Source organism: Pseudophryne corroboree, chromosome 11 (assembly GCF_028390025.1).
Source record: "Pseudophryne corroboree isolate aPseCor3 chromosome 11, aPseCor3.hap2, whole genome shotgun sequence".
Taxonomy (NCBI): Eukaryota; Metazoa; Chordata; class Amphibia; order Anura; family Myobatrachidae; genus Pseudophryne; species Pseudophryne corroboree.
In genome coordinates, this window is record NC_086454.1 from 290507266 (window position 1) to 290527857 (window position 20592).

The following is a 20592-nucleotide window of genomic DNA, read 5'->3' on the forward strand; positions in this document are numbered from 1 at the left end:
TTTTGTTAGACAGAAAATTATTTGAGGACGATTTAATAAAGAAATTCTGTCAAACCGCAAGAAGAATAAGGCCACAAATTAGATCAATAGTGCTACCTTGGGATCTAAATCTAATATTGAACGCTTTGATGGAACATCCGTTTGAGCCATTACAAGAAATCGGTATGAAGTTTCTGACATGGAAAGTGGTTTTCCTTGGGGCTGTTACATCGGCAAGAAGAGTTGGAGAAATGCAAGCGCTTTGGGCGGAGAGACCATATTTGAAAGTTCTGTCTGATAGGATTGTTCTAAGGACAAATCAGTCTTTTCTATCAAAGGTCGTGTCAACATTTCACGTTAATCAAGAGATCATTTTGCCATCTTTTTTTGTCCTCAGCCAAAGCATGAAGAAGAGGAAAGATTGCATGCACTGGATCTTGTAAGAGCAATTACTATTTATTTGGAAAGAGTCAAAGAATTCAGGAAGGAAAAATGTTTATTCCTAGTACCTGTTGAATCTCGGAAAGGTTGTACACCAACGAAAAAAACCATTGTAAAATGGATTAGAGAAGTAAGCACATTTGTGTACCAGAAGGATGGCCGGTGGCGGGGGTTGTTCATAGTGGAGTGCTGTGAATACTGAGCAGCGGGTGGTCAGGCAGGTGTGTAGGTGGGTGGGCAAGGAAAGCTGTGTATGCAGGCAGGAACTGGAAGATGTGTATGCAGGCGGGTGGGCTGGCAGGGTGGTGAGACACGGCGGCTGTGACCTATGATATCACACTGCCGCGTCTTCAAGGCATACATCACAACCGGAGCACGACTGATCCTCTAAGAAGAGCCTGGGCCAACAGTTCACTCTGAAGGTGCAGGAAGCTGCTCTGGCTCCGCGGCACACCTTGCAGATGGTCGCGGCACACTGGTCGAAAAAGCATGTACTAGATAATAGCAGAGACAGTCAGAAAGACAGGGAGGAAGAGGAGGGACACGCTTATATATCCATGGTGGGCGGGTACTAGAAGAAAAAACCTATCTACGCTGAGGAAATGGGTCATTAACCCATAGTAGGGCTGCTATGAAGTACTTCAATGACATGGAATTATCGTAAGTATAATTCACTGTTTTTTGTTGTTTTTTGCATATGCTTCTCTATATAATTGTATTTGAATTGATAAATGTGACTAGTATGTATTACAGGTTGAGTATCCCTTATCCAAAATTCAAAATCCCACATGTTTTGTTCCCCTACTGAGAGAGTTCTATCTATCTATCTATCTATCTATCTATCTATCTATCTATCTATCTATCTATCTATCTATCTATCTATCTATCTATCTATCTATCATGTATATGTCTATCTCAGTAGGGAACCCAAAAATATGGGATTTTGGATAAGGGTTACTCAACCTGTAAAATAGCACTGTCTAGGCAGACAGACTCTTATGCATTTGATTTTTCATTACAGTGATAGATTGAAGGAATAATAACACTACAGGACACCTGCATGTTAAATCTTTCGTATGATTGTGTGCATATAAAATTAACTATTATTAGTGCAGCAAGTGAGTCCATCACTGGTGGGGGCAGTTTAAGAGGGGAGGGGCAGTGTGCAGCCTCTGTGCTGGCCCCCTCCTGTCTCACCAGCACCTTCTACAAGTAGACTCTGGCACTCTAATTTCCTACTGAGCATGTACAAAGCTGTGTGAAAATGGCGGTGGTGGAAGACTCTGTGAAGAGGTAACTATAGTAGACGAGTGCAGGGTGAGTTGTGTGCATTGCATACAGTACATATGCCCATGATCACCACCTACCTCTGAGTGTTATCTGTTTGCTTGGTAGAACTGCCTTTTGGAATTCATTTTTTTCTCTAGAAAAACCAATTGTGCTGTTAGTTGCCAGCCCACCAGCAGCCATGCGCTGTAATGCAGATACAGACCTGGCATTTCAGCAATTAATTAATAATGTGAGCAAAATCACTAGACATTGCCAGAATGCTTTACACTCAAAATCATGAATTTACTAAAGGACTTGGGCCTAATTCAGACCTGATCACAACAGCAAATGTGTTAGCTAATGGGCAAAACCATGTCAGTGCGGGTTGAGCAGACATAACATGTGCAGAGAGTGTTAGATTTGGGTGGGGTGTGTTCAAACTGAAATCTAAAATTGCAGTGTAAAAATAAAGAGCCAGTATTTACCCTGCACAGAAACAATATAACCCACCCAAATCTAACTCTCTCTGCACATGTTATTTCTCTGACGTCCTAGTGGATGCTGGGAACTCCGTAAGGACCATGGGGAATAGCGGCTCCGCAGGAGACTGGGCACATCTAAAGAAAGCTTTAGGACTAACTGGTGTGCACTGGCTCCTCCCCCTATGACCCTCCTCCAAGCCTCAGTTAGATTTCTGTGCCCGACGAGAAGGGTGCACACTAGGGGCTCTCCTGAGCTTCTTAGTGAAAGTTTTAGTTTAGGTTTGTTATTTTCAGTGAGACCTGCTGGCAACAGGCTCACTGCATCGAGGGACTAAGGGGAGAAGAAGCGAACTCACCTAAGTGGATTGGGCTTCTTGGCTACTGGACATTAGCTCCAGAGGGACGATCACAGGCCCAGCCTGGATGGGTCCCGGAGCCGCGCCGCCGGCCCCCTTACAGAGCCAGAAGAGCGAAGAGGTCCGGAAAAATCGGCGGCAGAAGACGTTCCTGTCTTCAATAAGGTAGCGCACAGCACTGCAGCTGTGCGCCATTGCTCTCAGCACACTTCATACTCCGGTCACTGAGGGTGCAGGGCGCTGGGGGGGGCGCCCTGAGACGCAATAAAACATGATAAAAATACCTTACATGGCAAAAAATGCATCACATATAGCTCCTGGGCTATATGGATGCATTTAACCCCTGCCAGAATATACAGAAAAACGGGAGATAAGGCCGCCGAAAAGGGGGCGGAGCCTATCTCCTCAGCACACTGGCGCCATTTTCCCTCACAGCTCAGTTGGAGGGAAGCTCCCTGGCTCTTCCCTGCAGTCACTACACTACAGAAAGGGTTAAAAAAAGAGAGGGGGGCACAAATTAGGCGCAGTATTAAAACATACAGCAGCTATAAGGGGAAAAACACTTATATAAGGTTATCCCTGTATATATATATATATATATATATATATATATATATATATATATATATATATATATATATAGCGCTCTGGTGTGTGCTGGCATACTCTCCCTCTGTCTCCCCAAAGGGCTAGTGGGGTCCTGTCCTCTATCAGAGCATTCCCTGTGTGTGTGCTGTGTGTCGGTACGTTTGTGTCGACATGTATGAGGAGAAAAATGATGTGGAGACGGAGCAGAGTGTCTGTAACAGTGATGTCACCCCCTAGGGGGTCGACACCTGAGTGGATGTACTGTTGAAAATTACGTGACAGTGTCAGCTCTATATAAAAAAAAGTTGACATGAGACAGCCGGCTACTCAGCTTGTGCCTGTCCAGACGTCTCATAGGCCGTCAGGGGCTCTAAAGCGCCCGTTACCTCAGATGGCAGATACAGACGCCGACACGGATACTGACTCCTGTGTCGACGGTGAAGAGACAACCGTGATTTCCAGTAGGGCCACACGTTACATGATTGAGACAATGGAAAATGTTTTATACATTTCTGATAATACGAGTACCACCAAAAAGGGGTATTATGTTCAGTGAGGGAAAAACTACCTGTAGTTTTCCTGAATCTGAGAAATAAAATGAGGTGTGTGATGATGCGTGGGTTTCCCCCCGATAACAATTGATAATTTCTTAAAAAGTATACCCTTTCCCGCCAGAGGTTAGGGTGCGTTGGGAAACACCCCCTAGGGGGGATAAGGCGCTCACACGCTTGTAAGAACAAGGGCTCTACCCTCTCATGAGATGGCCGCCCTTAAGGATCCTGCTGATAGAAAGCAGGAGGGTATCCAAAAATGTATTTACACACATACTGGTGTTATACTGCGACCAGCAATCGCCTCAGCCTGGAGGTGCAGTGCTGGGTTGGCATGGTCGGATTCCCTGACTGGAAATATTGATATCCTAGATAAGGATAGTATATTATTGCCTATAGAGCATTTAAAAGATGCATTTCTATATATGCATGATGCACAGCGGAATATTTGCTGACTGGCATCAAGTATAAGTGCGTTGTCCAATTCTACCAGTAAAATGGTCAGGTGATGCGGATTCCAAACGGCATTTGAAAGTATTGCCTTTGAAAGGGGACATTTGGGGTCGGTCTTTTAGACCTGGTGGCCACGGCAACAACTGGGAAATCCACGTTGTACCCCAGGTCGCCCCTCAAAATAAGACGCCGTATTATCAGGCGCAGTCCTTTGTTGGCAAGCGGACAAAAAGTTCCTCTTTTCTGCTCGTGACAGAGGGAGAGGAAAAAGGCTGAAGAGATTAGCCAGTTCCCAGGAACAGAAACCCTTTCCCGCCTCTGCCAAGCCCTCAGTATGACGCTAGGGCTTTACAAGCTCAGGCACGATGGGGGCCCGTTCTCAATGAATTTCAGTGCGCAGTGGGCTCACTCGCAAGTAGACCCCTGGATCCTTCAGGTAATATCTCAGGGGTACATATTGGAATTCGAGACGTCTCCCCCTCACCGTTTCCAAAAGTCGGCTTTACCGACGTCTCCCTCTGACAGGGAGGCAGTTTTGGAAGCCATTCACAAGCTGTATTCCCAGCAGGTGATAATCAAGGTACCCCTCCTGCAACAGGGAACGGGGTACTATTCCACACTATTGTGGTACCGAAGCCAGACGGCTCGGTGAGACCGATTCTATATCTAAAATCTTTGAACACTTACATACAGAGGTTCAAATTCAAGATTGAGTCACTCAGAGCAGTGATTGCGAACCTGGAAGAAGGGGACTACATGATGTCTCGGGACATCAAGGATGCTTACCTTCATGTCAAAATTTACCCTTCTCACCAAGGGTACCTCAGGTTATGGTACAGAACTGTCACTATCAGTTCAGACGCTGTCGTAGGGATGGTCCACGGCACCCCGGGTCTTTACCAAGGTAATGGCCGAAATGATATCCCTTCGAAGGAAGAGAATTTTAGTTATCCCTTACTTGGACGATTCCCTGATAAGGGTAAGATCCAGGGAACAGTTGGAAGTCGGTGTAGCACTATCTCAGGTAGTGTTGCGGCAGCACGATTGGATTCTCAATATTCCAAAATCGCAGCTGGTTCCGACGACTTGTCTTCTGTTTCCTAGGGATGATCCTGGACACAGTCCAGAAAAAGGTGTTTCTCCCGGAAGAGAAAGCCAGGGAGTTATCCGAGCTAGTCAGGAACCTCCTAAAACCGAACCAAGTCTCAGTGCATCAATGCACAAGGGTTCTGGGTAAAAATGGTGGCTTCCTACGAAGCAATCCCATTCGTTAGATTCCACGCAAGAACTTTCCAGTGGAACCTACTGGACAAATGGTCCGGGTCGCATTTTCAGATGCATCAGCGGATAACCCGGTCACCAAGGACAAGGGTATCCATCCTGTGGTGGTTGCAGAGTGCTCCTCTTCTAGAGGGCCGCAGATTCGGCATTCAGGACTGGGTCCTGGTGACCACGGATGCCAGCCTGCGAGGCTGGGGAGCAGTCACACAGGGAAGGAATATCCAGGGCTTAGGGTCAAGCCTGGATACATCACTTCACATAAATATCCTGAAGCTAAGGGCCATTTACAATGCTCTAAGCTTAGCAAGACCTCTGCTTCAAGGTCAGCCGGTGTTGATCCAGTCGGACAACATCATGGCAGTCACCCACGTAAACAGACAGGGTGGCACAAGAAGCAGGAGGGCAATGGCAGAAGCTGCAGGGATTCTTCGCTGGGCGGAAAATCATGTGATAGCACTGTCAACAGTATTCATTCCGGGAGTGGACAACTGGGAAGCAGACTTCCTCAGCACGACCTCCACCCGGGAGAGTGGGGACTTCACCCAGAAGTCGTCCACATGATTAAAAAACTCGACAGGTATTGCGCCAGGTCAAGAGACCCTCAGGCAGTAGTTGTAGACGCTCTGTAACACCATGGGTGTACCAGTCAGTGTATGTGTTCCCTCCTCTGCCTCTCATACCCAAGGTACTGAGATTGATAAGATGGAGAGGAGAAAGCACTATATTCGTGGCTCCGGATTGGCCAAGAAGGACTTGGTAACCGGAACTTCAAGAGATGCTCACGGAGGATCCGTGGCCTCTACCTCTAAGAAGGGACCTGCTCCAGCAAGGACCCTGTCTGTTCCAAGACTTACCGCTGCTGCGTTTGACGGCATGCCGGTTGAACACCGGATCCTGAAGGAAAAAAGGCATTCCGGATGAAGTCATCCATATCCTGATCTAAAGCCAGGAAGGATGTAACCGCAAAAACATTATCACCGCAATTGGCGAAAATATGTTGCGTAGTGCGAGGCCAGTAAGGCCCGACGGGGGAAATTCAACTGGGTCGATTCCTACATTTCCTGCAAACAGGAGTGTCTATGGGCCTTGAAATTGGGGTCCATTAAGGTTCAGATTTCGGCCCTGTCAATTTTCTTCCAAAAAAGAACTAGCTTCAGTCCCTGAAGTTTAGACGTTTGTAAAAGGGGTACTGCATATACAGCCTCCTTTTGTGCCTCCAGTGGCAAATTTGGGATCTCAATGTAGTTTGGGTTCCAAAAGTCACATTGGTTTGAACCACTTAAATCTGTGGAGTTAAAATATCTCACATGGAAAGTGGTCATGCTGTTGGCCCTGGCCTGGGCCAGGCACGTGTCTGAATTGGCGGCTTTATCCTGTAAAAGCCCTTATCTGATTTTCCATTCGGACAGGGCGGAATTGAGGACTCGTCCTCAGTTTCTCCCTAAGGTGGTTCCAGCGTTTTCACCTGAACCAACCTATTGTGGTGCCTGCGGCTACTAGGGACTTGGAGGAATCCAAGTTGCTGGATGTTGTCAGGGCCCTGAAAATATGTTTCCAGGACGGCTGGAGTCAGGAAATCTGACTCGCTGTTTATCCTGTATGCACCCAACAAGCTGGGTGCTCCTGCTTCTAAGCAGACTATTGCTCGTTGGATTTGTAGTACAATTCAGCTTGCACATTCTGTGGCAGGCCTGCCACAGCTAAAATCTGTAAAAGCCCGTTCCACAAGGGAAGTGGGCTCATCTTGGGCGGCTGCCCGAGGGGTCTCGGCTTTACAACTTTGCCGAGCAGCTACTTGGTCAGGGGCAAACACGTTTGCTAAATTCTACAAATTTGATACCCTGGCTGAGGAGGACCTGGAGTTCTCTCATTCGGTGCTGCAGAGTCATCCGCACTCTCCCGCCCGTTTGGGAGCTTTGGTATAATCCCCATGGTCCTTACGGAGTTCCCAGCATCCACTAGGACGTCGGAGAAAATAAGAATTTACTTACCGATAATTCTATTTCTCGTAGTCCGTAGTGGATGCTGGGCGCCCATCCCAAGTGCGGATTGTCTGCAATACTTGTACATAGTTATTGTTACAAAAATCGGGTTATTATTGTTGGGAGCCATCTTTTCAGAGGCTCCTCTGTTATCATACTGTTAACTGGGTTCAGATCACAAGTTATACGGTGTGATTGGTGTGGCTGGTATGAGTCTTACCCGGGATTCAAAATCCTTCCTTATTGTGTACGCTCGTCCGGGCACAGTATCCTAACTGAGGCTTGGAGGAGGGTCATAGGGGGAGGAGCCAGTGCACACCAGTTAGTCCTAAAGCTTTCTTTAGATGTGCCCAGTCTCCTGCGGAGCCGCTATTCCCCATGGTCCTTACGGAGTTCCCAGCATCCACTACGGACTACGAGAAATAGAATTATCGGTAAGTAAATTCTTATTATCTGCCCCCCTGCAGTGCACATGGTTTTTCCCATTAGGGAATTTGTTGCTGCGATCAGGTCTGAATTAGGCCCTTTTTGGTCTGTCTATTTTGATCCAATGGTGACACTCATTGGTCTGTGTCATGTGTGATGTCAGTCAGATTGCCCCGTTTACAATAACTCTACAGACAAACAGTATGAATCCACTGACAGTCTGTAGCAGAATCAAACCACCGTACAATCAGTATGATCTATGGAGGCTTAGGTGTGTTAAAGTGTAGTATAAAAAAAAAAAGGGTTGCACTTTAGAAAAATTATTTGCTTCAACGTTTCGGAGCCTTGCTCCTTTATCAAAATCAAATGATACAAATGTCAAATACAGACACATATAGTGCTTACCACCTCCGTGTTCAATTGCCGCGGCCAGCTCTCGCTCAAGGTCCTGGTGACGTCATCAGCACACGTCCGTGCAGATAGTCCGGGAACCTCCTGGGGGCGTGGTCGGATGACATATACCCTCTCACTGCAGGGATCCCTAGATGTCACAGGTGCTAAGCAACGCCTATGCCACGGGACAACCCTGTTGAGAAGGATAGTGACATACCCATCACCATAATATAACTAATCATAGTTATATCTAAACAGTACAATAACTCCAAAGCATGATGACTGGCAGGGATTAAGTGTCTATCAATAGGGTGCATCCATTATAACCTATGCAATTTCAAATATATAATACTATAATCCTAGGGATACATCTGGCCATTTAAATCTACATTATATTAAACAAATACTGCCTGATGGAAAAAGTACACCCTATGAAGTAATACGGTCTGCCAAAATGTGCGATATATTGTCCAATAACCATCTATAGATATGTAATGAATCATAAAAAGGATGAATAATAAATAATTTCATTGACACCAGGGGTTTAATCATCTGTAGGGTAGAGATCCACTTTGTCTCACGTTGGAGTAAAATGCGACCCCTATCGCCACCTCTCAGACTGGGAGATACCCAATCAATCATTTTGTATCTCATTGATGACAAAGGACGCTGATGTTCTTTAAAATTTCTAGCAACGGTTTGTTCGGATCCTTTTCCTTCCAATGCTGGAAGGTGCATCGCTATCCATTCTTTTAATTGCCTTATGGTTTTTCTCACATAGAGTTTACCGCAGGGACATCTTATGTAGTATACAACATATTTGCTGGTGCAAGTTAAGGAATATTTGATGAAAAACTTTTTACCTGTCATAAGATGAAAAAACATGTTTCCAGACCACAAGTGGTGCAACCCGTGCATTTGTAGTTGCCAGGTTTACGAGTCAGGAAGTGTGCAGGTGTAGATACATGGGTTGATATGTTGTTATGAACTACGACATCTTTAGTGTTTCTGCCACTTCGATAGGATGGTATAATAGCTGTTCCTTTCAATGCAGGTAAGCTCTTATCCTCGGTTACAATGGGCCAAGACCTCAGATAATTGGTCACTCACTGTTGTGAATTCCTGGTACCAAATAACCAATGCGTGGTTTGCGTTGCGTGAATGATAACCCCCAAACGGACAAAATTTGAATTGCCCTTCCAGTGTGTAGAGTTTAATAAACTACAAAAATGGTCCTGTCACTTTTTACCGTATCTGCTATGGGTGCTCCTCGGGTAACGCCAAGAATCATGGATTAATATTTACTTACATTAAGATGTTTCAGACTAACATGTCTATAGATTTACCAAAGTTTTAACACTCATTTATATTTACAACCGTGAAAATCAGAAACTCACGTGCGAAAAACGGGTAGAACAGCTAGTTCTGTATAAATTGCAGTGGAGTCTTTTTCATAATCTCACTGACCGCGGTCTGTCTCTCTCTTGTCCCTGTGCAGGTCCTGGTGAACACAGTGTGCTGCTTGTTGATGCTTGTTGCAAAACTAATTCAGCATGTGGTGTTTGGTCCGTTACGTGTCAGTGAGAGACAGGTGAGTACAATTACCAACCATTTTCTAACTGTGGGCAACAGTCTGTTATGGGAAACCGTGCACTACATACTCAATGGGGGATCAGTATGATATCCTGGCTGTCGGAATCCTGGCGGTCAGGAGACCGACGCCGGGATCCCGACAGCCGGAATACCGCTGGCAAGCGCAGCCAGTGTGTACGCGGCTTTAGAAAGCAAATAACGGAAATTGAGAGCAAATATTTTTACATTCTTCTTGTTGCTCAGTGACTGTTTGGGCAGTCATTTATTTTGAGAAATGTGTAGGTCATTTTCTTTTTTTTTTTTCTTATTAACTTTTACATTTTTTGTTTGGATTGTGCAGTTTTTAAATTGGTGTTTGTGCAGATGGTTTGGTAAAGACTATCTATCACTTGCTCTCCATGTATTTTTAGCATCTGAAAGACAAGTTTTGGAACTTCATCTTCTACAAGTTCATCTTCATCTTCGGAGTACTGAATGTCCAGCATGTGGAAGAGGTGGTGCTGTGGTTTCTCTGGTTTGCTGGCCTGGTCTTCCTCCTCCTTATGGTGCAGCTCTGTAGAGACCGATTTGAATATGTACGTATAATAGGACATGTACTGTGGCGAGATTCCACCCTTTTGCTCTGTATCATGTTATTATATGTACCACAAAACCCAACATGTACAGTTAATGTACTATTTTACTTACTTGTACGTGCCTAATGTGATCATGTACTTAATGTGTCCCCAGCTCTCCTTCTCTCCCACCACCCCAATGAGCTGCCACATCCGTGTTTTAGTTCTTCTGTTCACCATGCTTGTGGTCTGCTGCGGGCTGGCCGTGCTGTGTGTGTTCGCTGGATATGAACACGGGATGCACACACTGGCATTCATGGCTGCTGAGGTTAGTACAGTAATCTGTGTTAGACACACATATATATGTAGACCTCGCAAAGAATGGAGAAAGGGTGCACCAATTGTAGTCTGTTTGATGAAGGTCCACAATCAGTGCACTGCTTCATTGAAATGTCAATCCCTTGTAAAGCCATTCAATGTACTGCTTCCCAGGAAAATGCAATTTCTCTGGCATCCATAAGGGATACTGGGGTTTACTTAATACGATGGGGTATAGAAGGGGTCCAAAGGAGCCGGTGCACTTTGAATTTCTTCCACTGGGTGTGCTGGCTCCTCCCCTCTATGCCCCCTCCCACAGGCAGTTTAGAAAAAAGTGCCCTCAGGAGAGTATGCACACTCTGGGCGCTCCAGAGGATTTTTCTTCTGTTTCTCTTAAACTTTATTTCTCTAACATCCTAGTGGATGCTGGGGACTCCGTAAGGAACATGGGGATAGACGGGCTCCGCAGGAGACATGGGCACTTTAAGAAAGAATTTAGGTTCTGGTGTGCACTGGCTCCTCCCTCCATGCCCCTCCTCCAGACCTGTTTGATACTGTGCCCAGACGAGCCTGGTGCTTTTCAGTGAGCACTCCTGAGTTCGCTGAGAGAAAGTATTTTGTTAGGTTTTTTATTTTCAGGGAGCTCTGCTGGCAACAGACTCCCTGCATCGTGGGACAGAGGGGAGAGAAGCAGCCCTACTCTCAGAAGCTAGGTCCTGCTTCTTAGGCTACTGGACACCATTAGCTCCAGAGGGATCGTACGCAGGATCTCACCCTCGCCGTCCGATCCCAGAGCCGCGCCGCCGTCCCCCTCGCAGAGCCGGAAGACAGAAGCCAGGTGAGTATGAGATGCAAGAAGTCTTCAAATCGGCGGCAGAAGACTCCATTCTTCACTGAGGTAACGCACAGCACTGCAGCTGTGCGCCATTGCTCCCACACACCTCACATACTCCGGTCACTGTAAGGGTGCAGGGAGGGCGCCCTGGGCAGCATTTGGATCCTCTTTTTGGCAAAAGTAAACATATATACAGTTGGACACTGTATATATGTATGAGCCCCCGCCAAGAAAATGCATATTTAAGCGGGACAGAAGCCCGCCGTCGAGGGAGCAGGGCTTCTTCCTCAGCACTCACCAGCGTCATTTTTTTCTCCACAGCTCCGCTGAGAGGAAGCTCCCCAGGCTCTCCCCTGCAGATTCACGGTAGAAGAGGGTAAAAAGAGAGGGGGGGGGGCACATAAATTAGGCGCAAAAACACAATATAAACAGCAGCTACTGGGTTAACATTAAGTTACTGTGTTATCCCTGGGTTATAGCGCTGGGGTGTGTGCTGGCATACTCTCTCTCTGTCTCTCCAAAGGGCCTTGTGGGGGAACTGTCTTCAAAAAGGGCATTCCCTGTGTGTGTGGTGTGTCGGTACGCTTGTGTCGACATGTCTGATGAGGAAGGCTATGTGGAAGCAGAACGGGAGCAAGTGAATGTGGTGTCTCCGCCGATTGGATGGATATGTGGAAGGTTTTAAATGATAATGTTAATTCCTTGCATAAGAGGTTAGATAAAGCTGAAGCCTCAGGACAGTCAGGGTCCCAACCCGTGCCTGATCCTATGTCGCAGAGGCCGTCAGGGTCTCAGAAGCGCCCACTATCCCAAATTGTTGACACAGATACCGACATGGATTCTGACTCCAGTGTCGATGACGATGATGCAAAGTTACAGCCAAAGTTGGCTAAATCACTCCGATAATAAGAATTTACTTACCGATAATTCTATTTCTCATAGTCCGTAGTGGATGCTGGGAACTCCGTAAGGACCATGGGGAATAGCGGCTCCGCAGGAGACTGGGCACAAATAGAAAGCTTTAGTACTACCTGGTGTGCACTGGCTCCTCCCCCTATGACCCTCCTCCAAGCCTCAGTTAGGATACTGTGCCCGGACGAGCGTACACAATAAGGAAGGATTTTGAATCCCGGGTAAGACTCATACCAGCCACACCAATCACACCGTATAACTTGTGATCTGAACCCAGTTAACAGTATGATAAACAGAGGAGCCTCTAGAAAAGATGGCTCACTACAACAATAACCCAATTTAGTTAACAATAACTATGTACAAGTATTGCAGACAATCCGCACTTGGGATGGGCGCCCAGCATCCACTACGGACTATGAGAAATAGAATTATCGGTAAGTAAATTCTTATTTTCTCTGACGTCCTAGTGGATGCTGGGAACTCCGTAAGGACCATGGGGATTATACCAAAGCTCCCAAATGGGCGGGAGAGTGCGGATGACTCTGCAGCACCGAATGAGAGAACTCCAGGTCCTCCTCAGCCAGGGTATCAAATTTGTAGAATTTAGCAAACGTATTTGCCCCTGACCAAGTAGCTGCTCGGCAAAGTTGTAAAGCCGAGACCCCTCGGGCGGCCGCCCAAGATGAGCCCACTTTCCGTGTGGAATGGGCTTTTACAAATTTTGGCTGTGGCAGGCCTGCCACAGAATGTGCAAGCTGAATTGTACTACAAATCCAACGAGCAATAGTCTGCTTAGAAGCAGGAGCACCCAGCTTGTTGGGTGCATACAGGATAAACAGCGAGTCAGATTTTCTGACTCCAGCCGTCCTGGAAACGTATATTTTCAGGGCCCTGACTACGTCCAGTAACTTGGAGTCCTCCAAGTCCCTAGTAGCCGCAGGTACCACAATAGGCTGGTTCAGGTGAAACGCTGAAACCACCTTAGGGAGAAATTGAGGACGAGTCCTCAATTCTGCCCTGTCCGTATGAAAAATTAGGTAAGGGCTTTTATAGGATAAAGCCGCCATTTCTGACACGCGCCTGGCTGAAGCCAGGGCCAATAGCATTACCACTTTCCATGTGAGATACTTTAAGTCCACAGTGGTGAGTGGTTCAAACCAATGTGATTTTAGGAACCCCAAAACCACATTGAGATCCCAAGGTGCCACTGGAGGCACAAAAGGAGGCTGTATATGCAGCACCCCTTTGACAAACGTCTGAACTTCAGGAACCTGAAGCCAGTTCTTTTTGGAAGAAGATCGACAGGGCCGAAATTTGAACCTTAATGGACCCTAATTTTAGGCCCACAGACAGTCCTGTTTGCAGGAAATGCAGGAAACGACCCAGTTGAAATTCCTCTGTAGGGGCCTTCCTGGCCTCGCACCACGCAACATATTTACGCCAAATACGGTGATAATGCTGCACGGTTACATCCTTCCTGGCTTTTATCAGGATAGGGATGACCTCATCCGGAATGCCTTTTTCCTTCAGGATCCGGCGTTCAACCGCCATGCCGTCAAACGCCGCCGCGGTAAGTCTTGGAACAGACAGGGCCCCTGCTGGAGCAGGTCCCTTCGTAGAGGTAGAGGCCACGGGTCCTCCGTGAGCATCTCTTGAAGTTCCGGGTACCAAGTCCTTCTTGGCCAATCCGGAGCCACGAGTATAGTCCTTACTCCTCTCCTTCTTATGATTCTCAGTACCTTGGGTATGAGAGGCAGAGGAGGGAACACATACACTGACTGGTACACCCACGGTGTTACCAGAGCGTCTACAGCTATTGCCTGAGGGTCCCGTGACCTGGCGCAATACCTGTCTAGTTTTTTGTTGAGGCGTGACGCCATCATGTCCACCTTTGGTTTTTCCCAACGGTTCACAATCATGTGGAAGACTTCTGGGTGAAGTCCCCACTCCCCCGGGTGGAGGTCTTGCCTGCTGAGGAAGTCTGCTTCCCAGTTGTCCACTCCCGGAATGAACACTGCTGACAGTGCTATCACATGATTTTCCGCCCAGCGAAGAATCCTTGCAACTTCTGCCATTGCCCTCCTGCTTCTTGTGCCGCCCTGTCTGTTTACGTGGGCGACTGCCGTGATGTTGTCTGACTGAATCAGCACCGGCTGACCTTGAAGCAGAAGTCGTGCTAGGCTTAGAGCATTGTAGATGGCCCTTAGCTCCAGGATATTTATGTGAAGTGACGTCTCCAGGCTTGACCACAAGCCCTGGAAATTTCTTCCTTGTGTGACTGCTCCCCAGCCTCTCAGGCTGGCATCCGTAGTCACCAGGACCCAGTCCTGAATGCCGAATCTGCTGCCCTCTAGAAGATGAGCCCTCTGCAACCACCACAGAAGAGACACCCTTGTCCTTGGAGACAGGGTTATCCGCTGATGCATCTGAAGATGCGATCCGGACCATTTGTCCAGCAGATCCCACTGGCTGGAACGTTCTTGCGTGGAATCTGCCGAATGGAATCGCTTCGTAGGAAGCTACCATCTTTCCCAAGACTCTTGTGCATTGATGCACTGAGACTTGCCCCGGTTTCAGGAGGTTTCTGACCAGTTCGGATAACTCCCTGGCTTTCTCCTCCGGAAGGAACACCTTTTTCTGGACTGTGTCCAGAATCATCCCTAGGAACAGAAGACGTGTTGTCGGAACCAACTGCGATTTTGGGATATTTAGAATCCAGCCGTGCTGCCGTAGCACTACCTGAGATAGGGCTACTCCGACTACTAACTGTTCTCTGGATCTTGCTCTTATCAGGAGATCGTCCAAGTAAGGGATAATTAAAACGCCTTTTCTTCGAAGAAGAATCATCATTTCGGCCATTTCCTTGGTAAAGACCCGAGGTGCCGTGGATAATCCAAACGGCAGCGTCTGAAACTGATAGTGACAGTTTTGTACTACAAACCTGAGGTACCCTTGATGAGAAGGGTAAATGGGGACATGGAGGTAGGCATCTTTGATGTCCAGAGACACCATATAGTCCCCCTCTTCCAGGTTCGCGATCACTGCTCTGAGTGACTCCATCTTGAATTTGAACCTCTGTATGTAAGTGTTCAAAGACTTCAGATTTAAAATTGGTCTCACCGAGCCGTCCGGCTTCGGTACCACAAACAGCGTGGAATAATACCCCTTCCGTTGTTGCAGGAGGGGTACCTTGATTATCACCTGCTGGGAATACAGCTTGTGAACTGCCTCCAATACTGCCTCCCTGTCGGAGGGAGACGTTGGTAAAGCAGACTTCAGGAACCGGCGAGGGGGAGACGTCTCGAACTCCAATTTGTACCCCTGAGACACTACTTGCAGGATCCAGGGGTCCACTTGCGAGTGAGCCCACTGCGCGCTGAAATTCTTGAGACGGGCCCCCACCGTGCCTGAGTCCGCTTGTAAGGCCCCAGCGTCATGCTGAGGACTTGGCAGAAGCGGGGGAGGGCTTTTGTTCCTGGGAAGTGGCTGTCTGTTGCAGTCTTTTTCCCCTTCCTCTGCCCCGGGGCAGAAAAGAGGAACCTTTTGCCCGCTTGCCCTTATGGGGACGAAAGGACTGAGCCGGATAAGACGGCGTCTTCTTATGTTGAGAGGTTACCTGGGGTAAAAATGTGGATTTCCCAGCAGTTGCCGTGGCCACCAGGTCCGATAGACCGACCCCAAATAACTCCTCCCCTTTATAAGGCAATATTTCCATATGCCGTTTAGAGTCCGCATCACCTGACCACTGTCGCGTCCATAATCCTCTTCTGGCAGAAATGGACAGCGCACTCACTCTTGAAGCCAGAGTGGAAATATCCCTCTGTGCATCTCGCATATATAGAAATGCATCTTTTAAATGCTCTATAGTCAACATATATATTGTCCCTATCCAGGGTATCAATATTTTCAGTCAGGGAATCCGACCAAGCCACCCCAGCGCTGCACATCCAGGCTGAGGCGATTGCTGGTCGCAGTATAACACCAGTATGTGTGTATATACTTTTAAGGATATTCTCCAGTTTTCTGTCACCTGGTTCCTTGAGGGCGGCCGTATCAGGAGACGGTAACGCCACTTGTTTTGATAAGCGTGTGAGCGCTTTATCCACTCTAGGGGGTGTTTCCCAACGCGCCCTAAACTCTGGCGGGAAAGGGTATAATGCCAATAACTTTTTTGAAATTATCATTTTTTTATCGGGGGAAACCCACGCTTCATCACACACCTCATTTAATTCGTCTGATTCAGGAAAAACTACAGGTAGTTTTTTCACACCCCACATAATACCCTTTTTAGTGGTACTTGCAGTATCAGAAATGTTTAACACCTCTCTCATTGCCGTGATCATGTAACGTGTGGCCCTACTGGAAGTCACGTTTGTCTCCTCACCGTCGACACTGGAGTCAGTATCCGTGTCGACGTCAGTATCCACCACCTGAGGTAACGGCCTTTTTAGAGACCCTGATGGTTTTTGAGACGCCTGGACAGGGACCAGCTGATTAGTCGGCTGTCTCATGTCATCAACCGTCTTTTGTAAGGAGCTGACACTGTCACGTAAATCTTTCCATAAAGCCATCCACTCAGGTGTCGACTCCTTAGGGGGTGACATCTCTATTATAGGCAATTGCCCCGCCTCCACATCATTTTCCTCCTCATACATGTCGACACAAACGTACCGACACACAGCACACGCACAGGGAATGCTCTGATAGAGGACAGGACCCCACTAGCCCTTTGGGGAGACAGAGGGAGAGTATGCCAGCACACACCAGAGCGCTATATATAGATATAGGGACATCCTTATATAAGTGTTTCTCCCTTATAGCTGCTGTATTGTTAATCACCCGCCAATTAGTGCCCCCCTCTCTTTTTTACCCTGTTTCTGTAGTGCAGGACTGCAGGGGAGAGTCAGGGAGACGTCCTTCCAGCGGAGCTGTGAGGGAAAATGGCGCCTGTGTGCTGAGGAGATAGGCTCCGCCCCCTTCTCGGCGGCCTTTCTCCCGCTTTTTTGTGAAAATCTGGCAGGGGTTAAAATTCATCCATATAGCCCAGGAGCTATATGTGATGTATTTTTAGCCAGCCAAGGTGTTTCTATTGCTGCTCAGGGCGCCCCCCCCTAGCGCCCTGCACCCTCAGTGACCGGAGTGTGAAGTGTGCTGAGAAGCAATGGCGCACAGCTGCAGTGCTGTGCGCTACCTTGTGGAAGACAGGATGTCTTCTGCCGCCGATTTGCCGGACTCTTCTTACTTCTGGCTCTGTAAGGGGGCCGGCGGCGCGGCTCCGGGACCGAGCTCCAAGACTGGGCCTGTGAGCTGTCCCTCTGGAGCTAATGGTGTCCAGTAGCCAAGAAGCCCAATCCACTCTGCACGCAGGTGAGTTCGCTTCTTCTCCCCTTAGTCCCTCGATGCAGTGAGCCTGTTGCCAGCAGGTCTCACTGAAAATAAAAAACCTAAACTAAAACTTTCACTAAGAAGCTCAGGAGAGCCCCTAGTGTGCACCCTTCTCGTTCGGGCACAAAAATCTAACTGAGGCTTGGAGGAGGGTCATAGGGGGAGGAGCCAGTGCACACCAGGTAGTACTAAAGCTTTCTATTTGTGCCCAGTCTCCTGCGGAGCCGCTATTCCCCATGGTCCTTACGGAGTTCCCAGCATCCACTAGGACGTCAGAGAAATATGATTATAGCAATTAAGGATGTTTTGCACATCGCAGAGGAAACCCCTGTCCCTGACACAAGGGTTTATATGTATAAGGGAAAGAAACCTGAGGTAACTTTTCCCCCCTCACACGAACTGAATGTGTTATGTGAAAAAGCTTGGGAATCTCCAGATAAAAAAATGCAGATTTCCAAACGGATTCTTATGGCGTATCCTTTCCCGCCAAGGACAGGTTACGATGGGAATCCTGCCCTAGGGTGGACAAAGCTTTAACACGCTTATCCAAAAAGGTAGCCCTGCTATCCCAGGATACGGCTACCCTCAAGGATGCTGCTGATCGCAAACAGGAGGGTACCCTGAAGTCCATTTATACACATTCAGGTACCTTGCTCAGACCGGCAATCGCGTCGGCCTAGGTCTGTAGTGCAGTAGCGGCATGGACTGATACCTTATCAGAGGAGTTGGATACCCTAGATAGGGATACTGTTTTATTGACCCTGGGGCATCTTAAAGACGCTGTCATTTATATGAGAGATGCTCAAAGAGACATTAGTCTACTGGGTTCTAGAATAAATGCTATGTCAATTTCTGCCAGAAGGGTCCTGTGGACTCGGCATTCTGGAACTTTGGGCGATCTACAATGCTCTGCTTCAGGCCTCTCCTCTGCTCAGGGATCAAGCGATCCAAGTTCAGTCGGACAACGCCACGGCAGTGGCTTACATAAATCGACAAGGAGGGACAAAAAACAGAGCCTGCATGCGAGAGGTGTCAAGCATACACCTCTGGGCATAAAGAAAAGCAAGAGCAATGTCCGCCATCTTCATTCCGGGGGTAGACAACTGGGAAGTGGACTTTCTGAGTCATCACGATCTCCACCCGGGAGAGTGGGGTCTCCACCAACAGGTGTTTCAACAGATCTTCGACTTGTGGGGTTGCCCACAGATAGACGACTTGATGGCTTCTAGACTCAACAAGAAGCTTCCCTGGTATTGCTCAAGAACCATGGACCCTCAAGCAAGTGCAATAGACGCGCTGACGTCTCCTTGGCCTTATCAGTCGGTTTTCCTGTTTCCTCCGATTCCGTTGCTCCCGATGGTGCTCAAACGAATCAGGAGTCAGGGAGTCCAGGCAATTCTGATTGCCCGTATTGGCCTCAGGGGCGTGGCACGCAGATCTTCTGGACATGTCTGTGACAGACCCTTGACCCCTGCCACTACGAAAAGATCTTCTACAACAAGGGCCGTTCGTCTACCCGGACTTACGGCGTCTTCGTTTGACGGCTTAGAAGTTGAGCGGAACATCCTAGCTTGCAAAGGCCTTTCCAGGAAGGTTATTGTAAACATGGTTCAAGCCAGAAAACCGGTCAAAACACTATTATATCTGGAGGAGTTATGTCTCCTGGTGCGAGGAACGCACATATCCACCTGCAGAGTACCACTTAGGACGTCTCTTACGTTTCCTGCGGGCTGGTGTGGATAAGGGCTTACGTCTGGGTTCCCTTAAGGTCCAGATTTCAGCGCTCTCAATTTTCTTACAGAAAAAGTTGACAGTGTTGCCAGAAGTTCAGACCTTCTTGCAGGGAGTTCTCCACTTACAACCTCCATTTGTGCCGCCCACGGCACCCTGGGACTTGAATGTGGTGTTGGAATTTCTACAGTCCTCCTGGTTTTAACCTTTGATCACGGTAGAAGACAAGTACCTCACGTGGAAGTGATGTTGCTGGCCTTGGTCTCTGCTAGGCGTGTCTCAGAATTGGGGGCCTTATCGTGTAAAAGTCCCTACTTGGTCTTCTACGAGGACAGAGCTGAGCTCAGGACTAGACAGCAGTTCCTGCTGAAGGTTGTCTCTGCATTCCACTTGAATCAACTTATTGTAGTTCCGTCAAATTCTGGTATATCTGCTCCTCCGAAGTCGTTAGATGCTGTGAGAGCCTTGAAGATCTGTCAAGAGAACGGATCGGATCAGAAAGACGGATTCCTTGTTCGTGCTATATGATGCACAGAAAAAGGGTTGCCCTGCTTCTAAGCAGTCCATTGCTCATTGGATTAGGTTAACTATCCAACAGGCCTATGTGTCGGCAGCCTTGCCCGTTTCAAAGTCTCTGAAGGCCCACTCTACCAGATCAGTGGGGTCTTCCTGGGCTGCTGCCCGTGGAGTCTCGGCCTTGTAACTATGCCGAGCTACTACCTGGTCGGGGAAGAACACCTTTGCGAAGTTCTACAAGTTTGATACCCTGGCCACAAAGGATTCCCAGTTTGGGCAGGCGGTTCTGCAGGCGTCTCCGCCCCTTCTGGATGCTTTGGGACATCTTCATCGTATTAAGTAATCCTAGTATCCCTTATGGATGCCAAAGAAAATGGGATTTTAATACCTACCGGTAAATCCCTTTCTTACAGTCCATAAGGGATACTGGGTGCCCGCCTCAGTGCGTTGACTTCTCTACAGGTATTGTCTTTCCAAAAGTTACCTGTTCAGCTGTTGATGTTTTGTTCTAGCCGTTGCTGGTTGTTTTATGCTATGGTGTGCTGGT

At 47.8% G+C, this 20592-nt stretch overlaps 1 protein-coding gene across 1 annotated transcript in view; it reads left to right on the forward strand.

Annotated features, from left to right (window-relative positions):
• The window catches only part of AMFR (autocrine motility factor receptor), a 138058-nt gene that overhangs the window by 42804 nt on the left and 74662 nt on the right, over nucleotides 1–20592 (forward strand). Inside the window, exons 2-4 of the mRNA XM_063945442.1 lie at nucleotides 9700–9792; nucleotides 10205–10369; nucleotides 10524–10676. Coding sequence (XP_063801512.1) covers nucleotides 9700–9792; nucleotides 10205–10369; nucleotides 10524–10676 — 411 coding nt within the window. The remainder of the gene's footprint in view (nucleotides 1–9699; nucleotides 9793–10204; nucleotides 10370–10523; nucleotides 10677–20592) is intronic.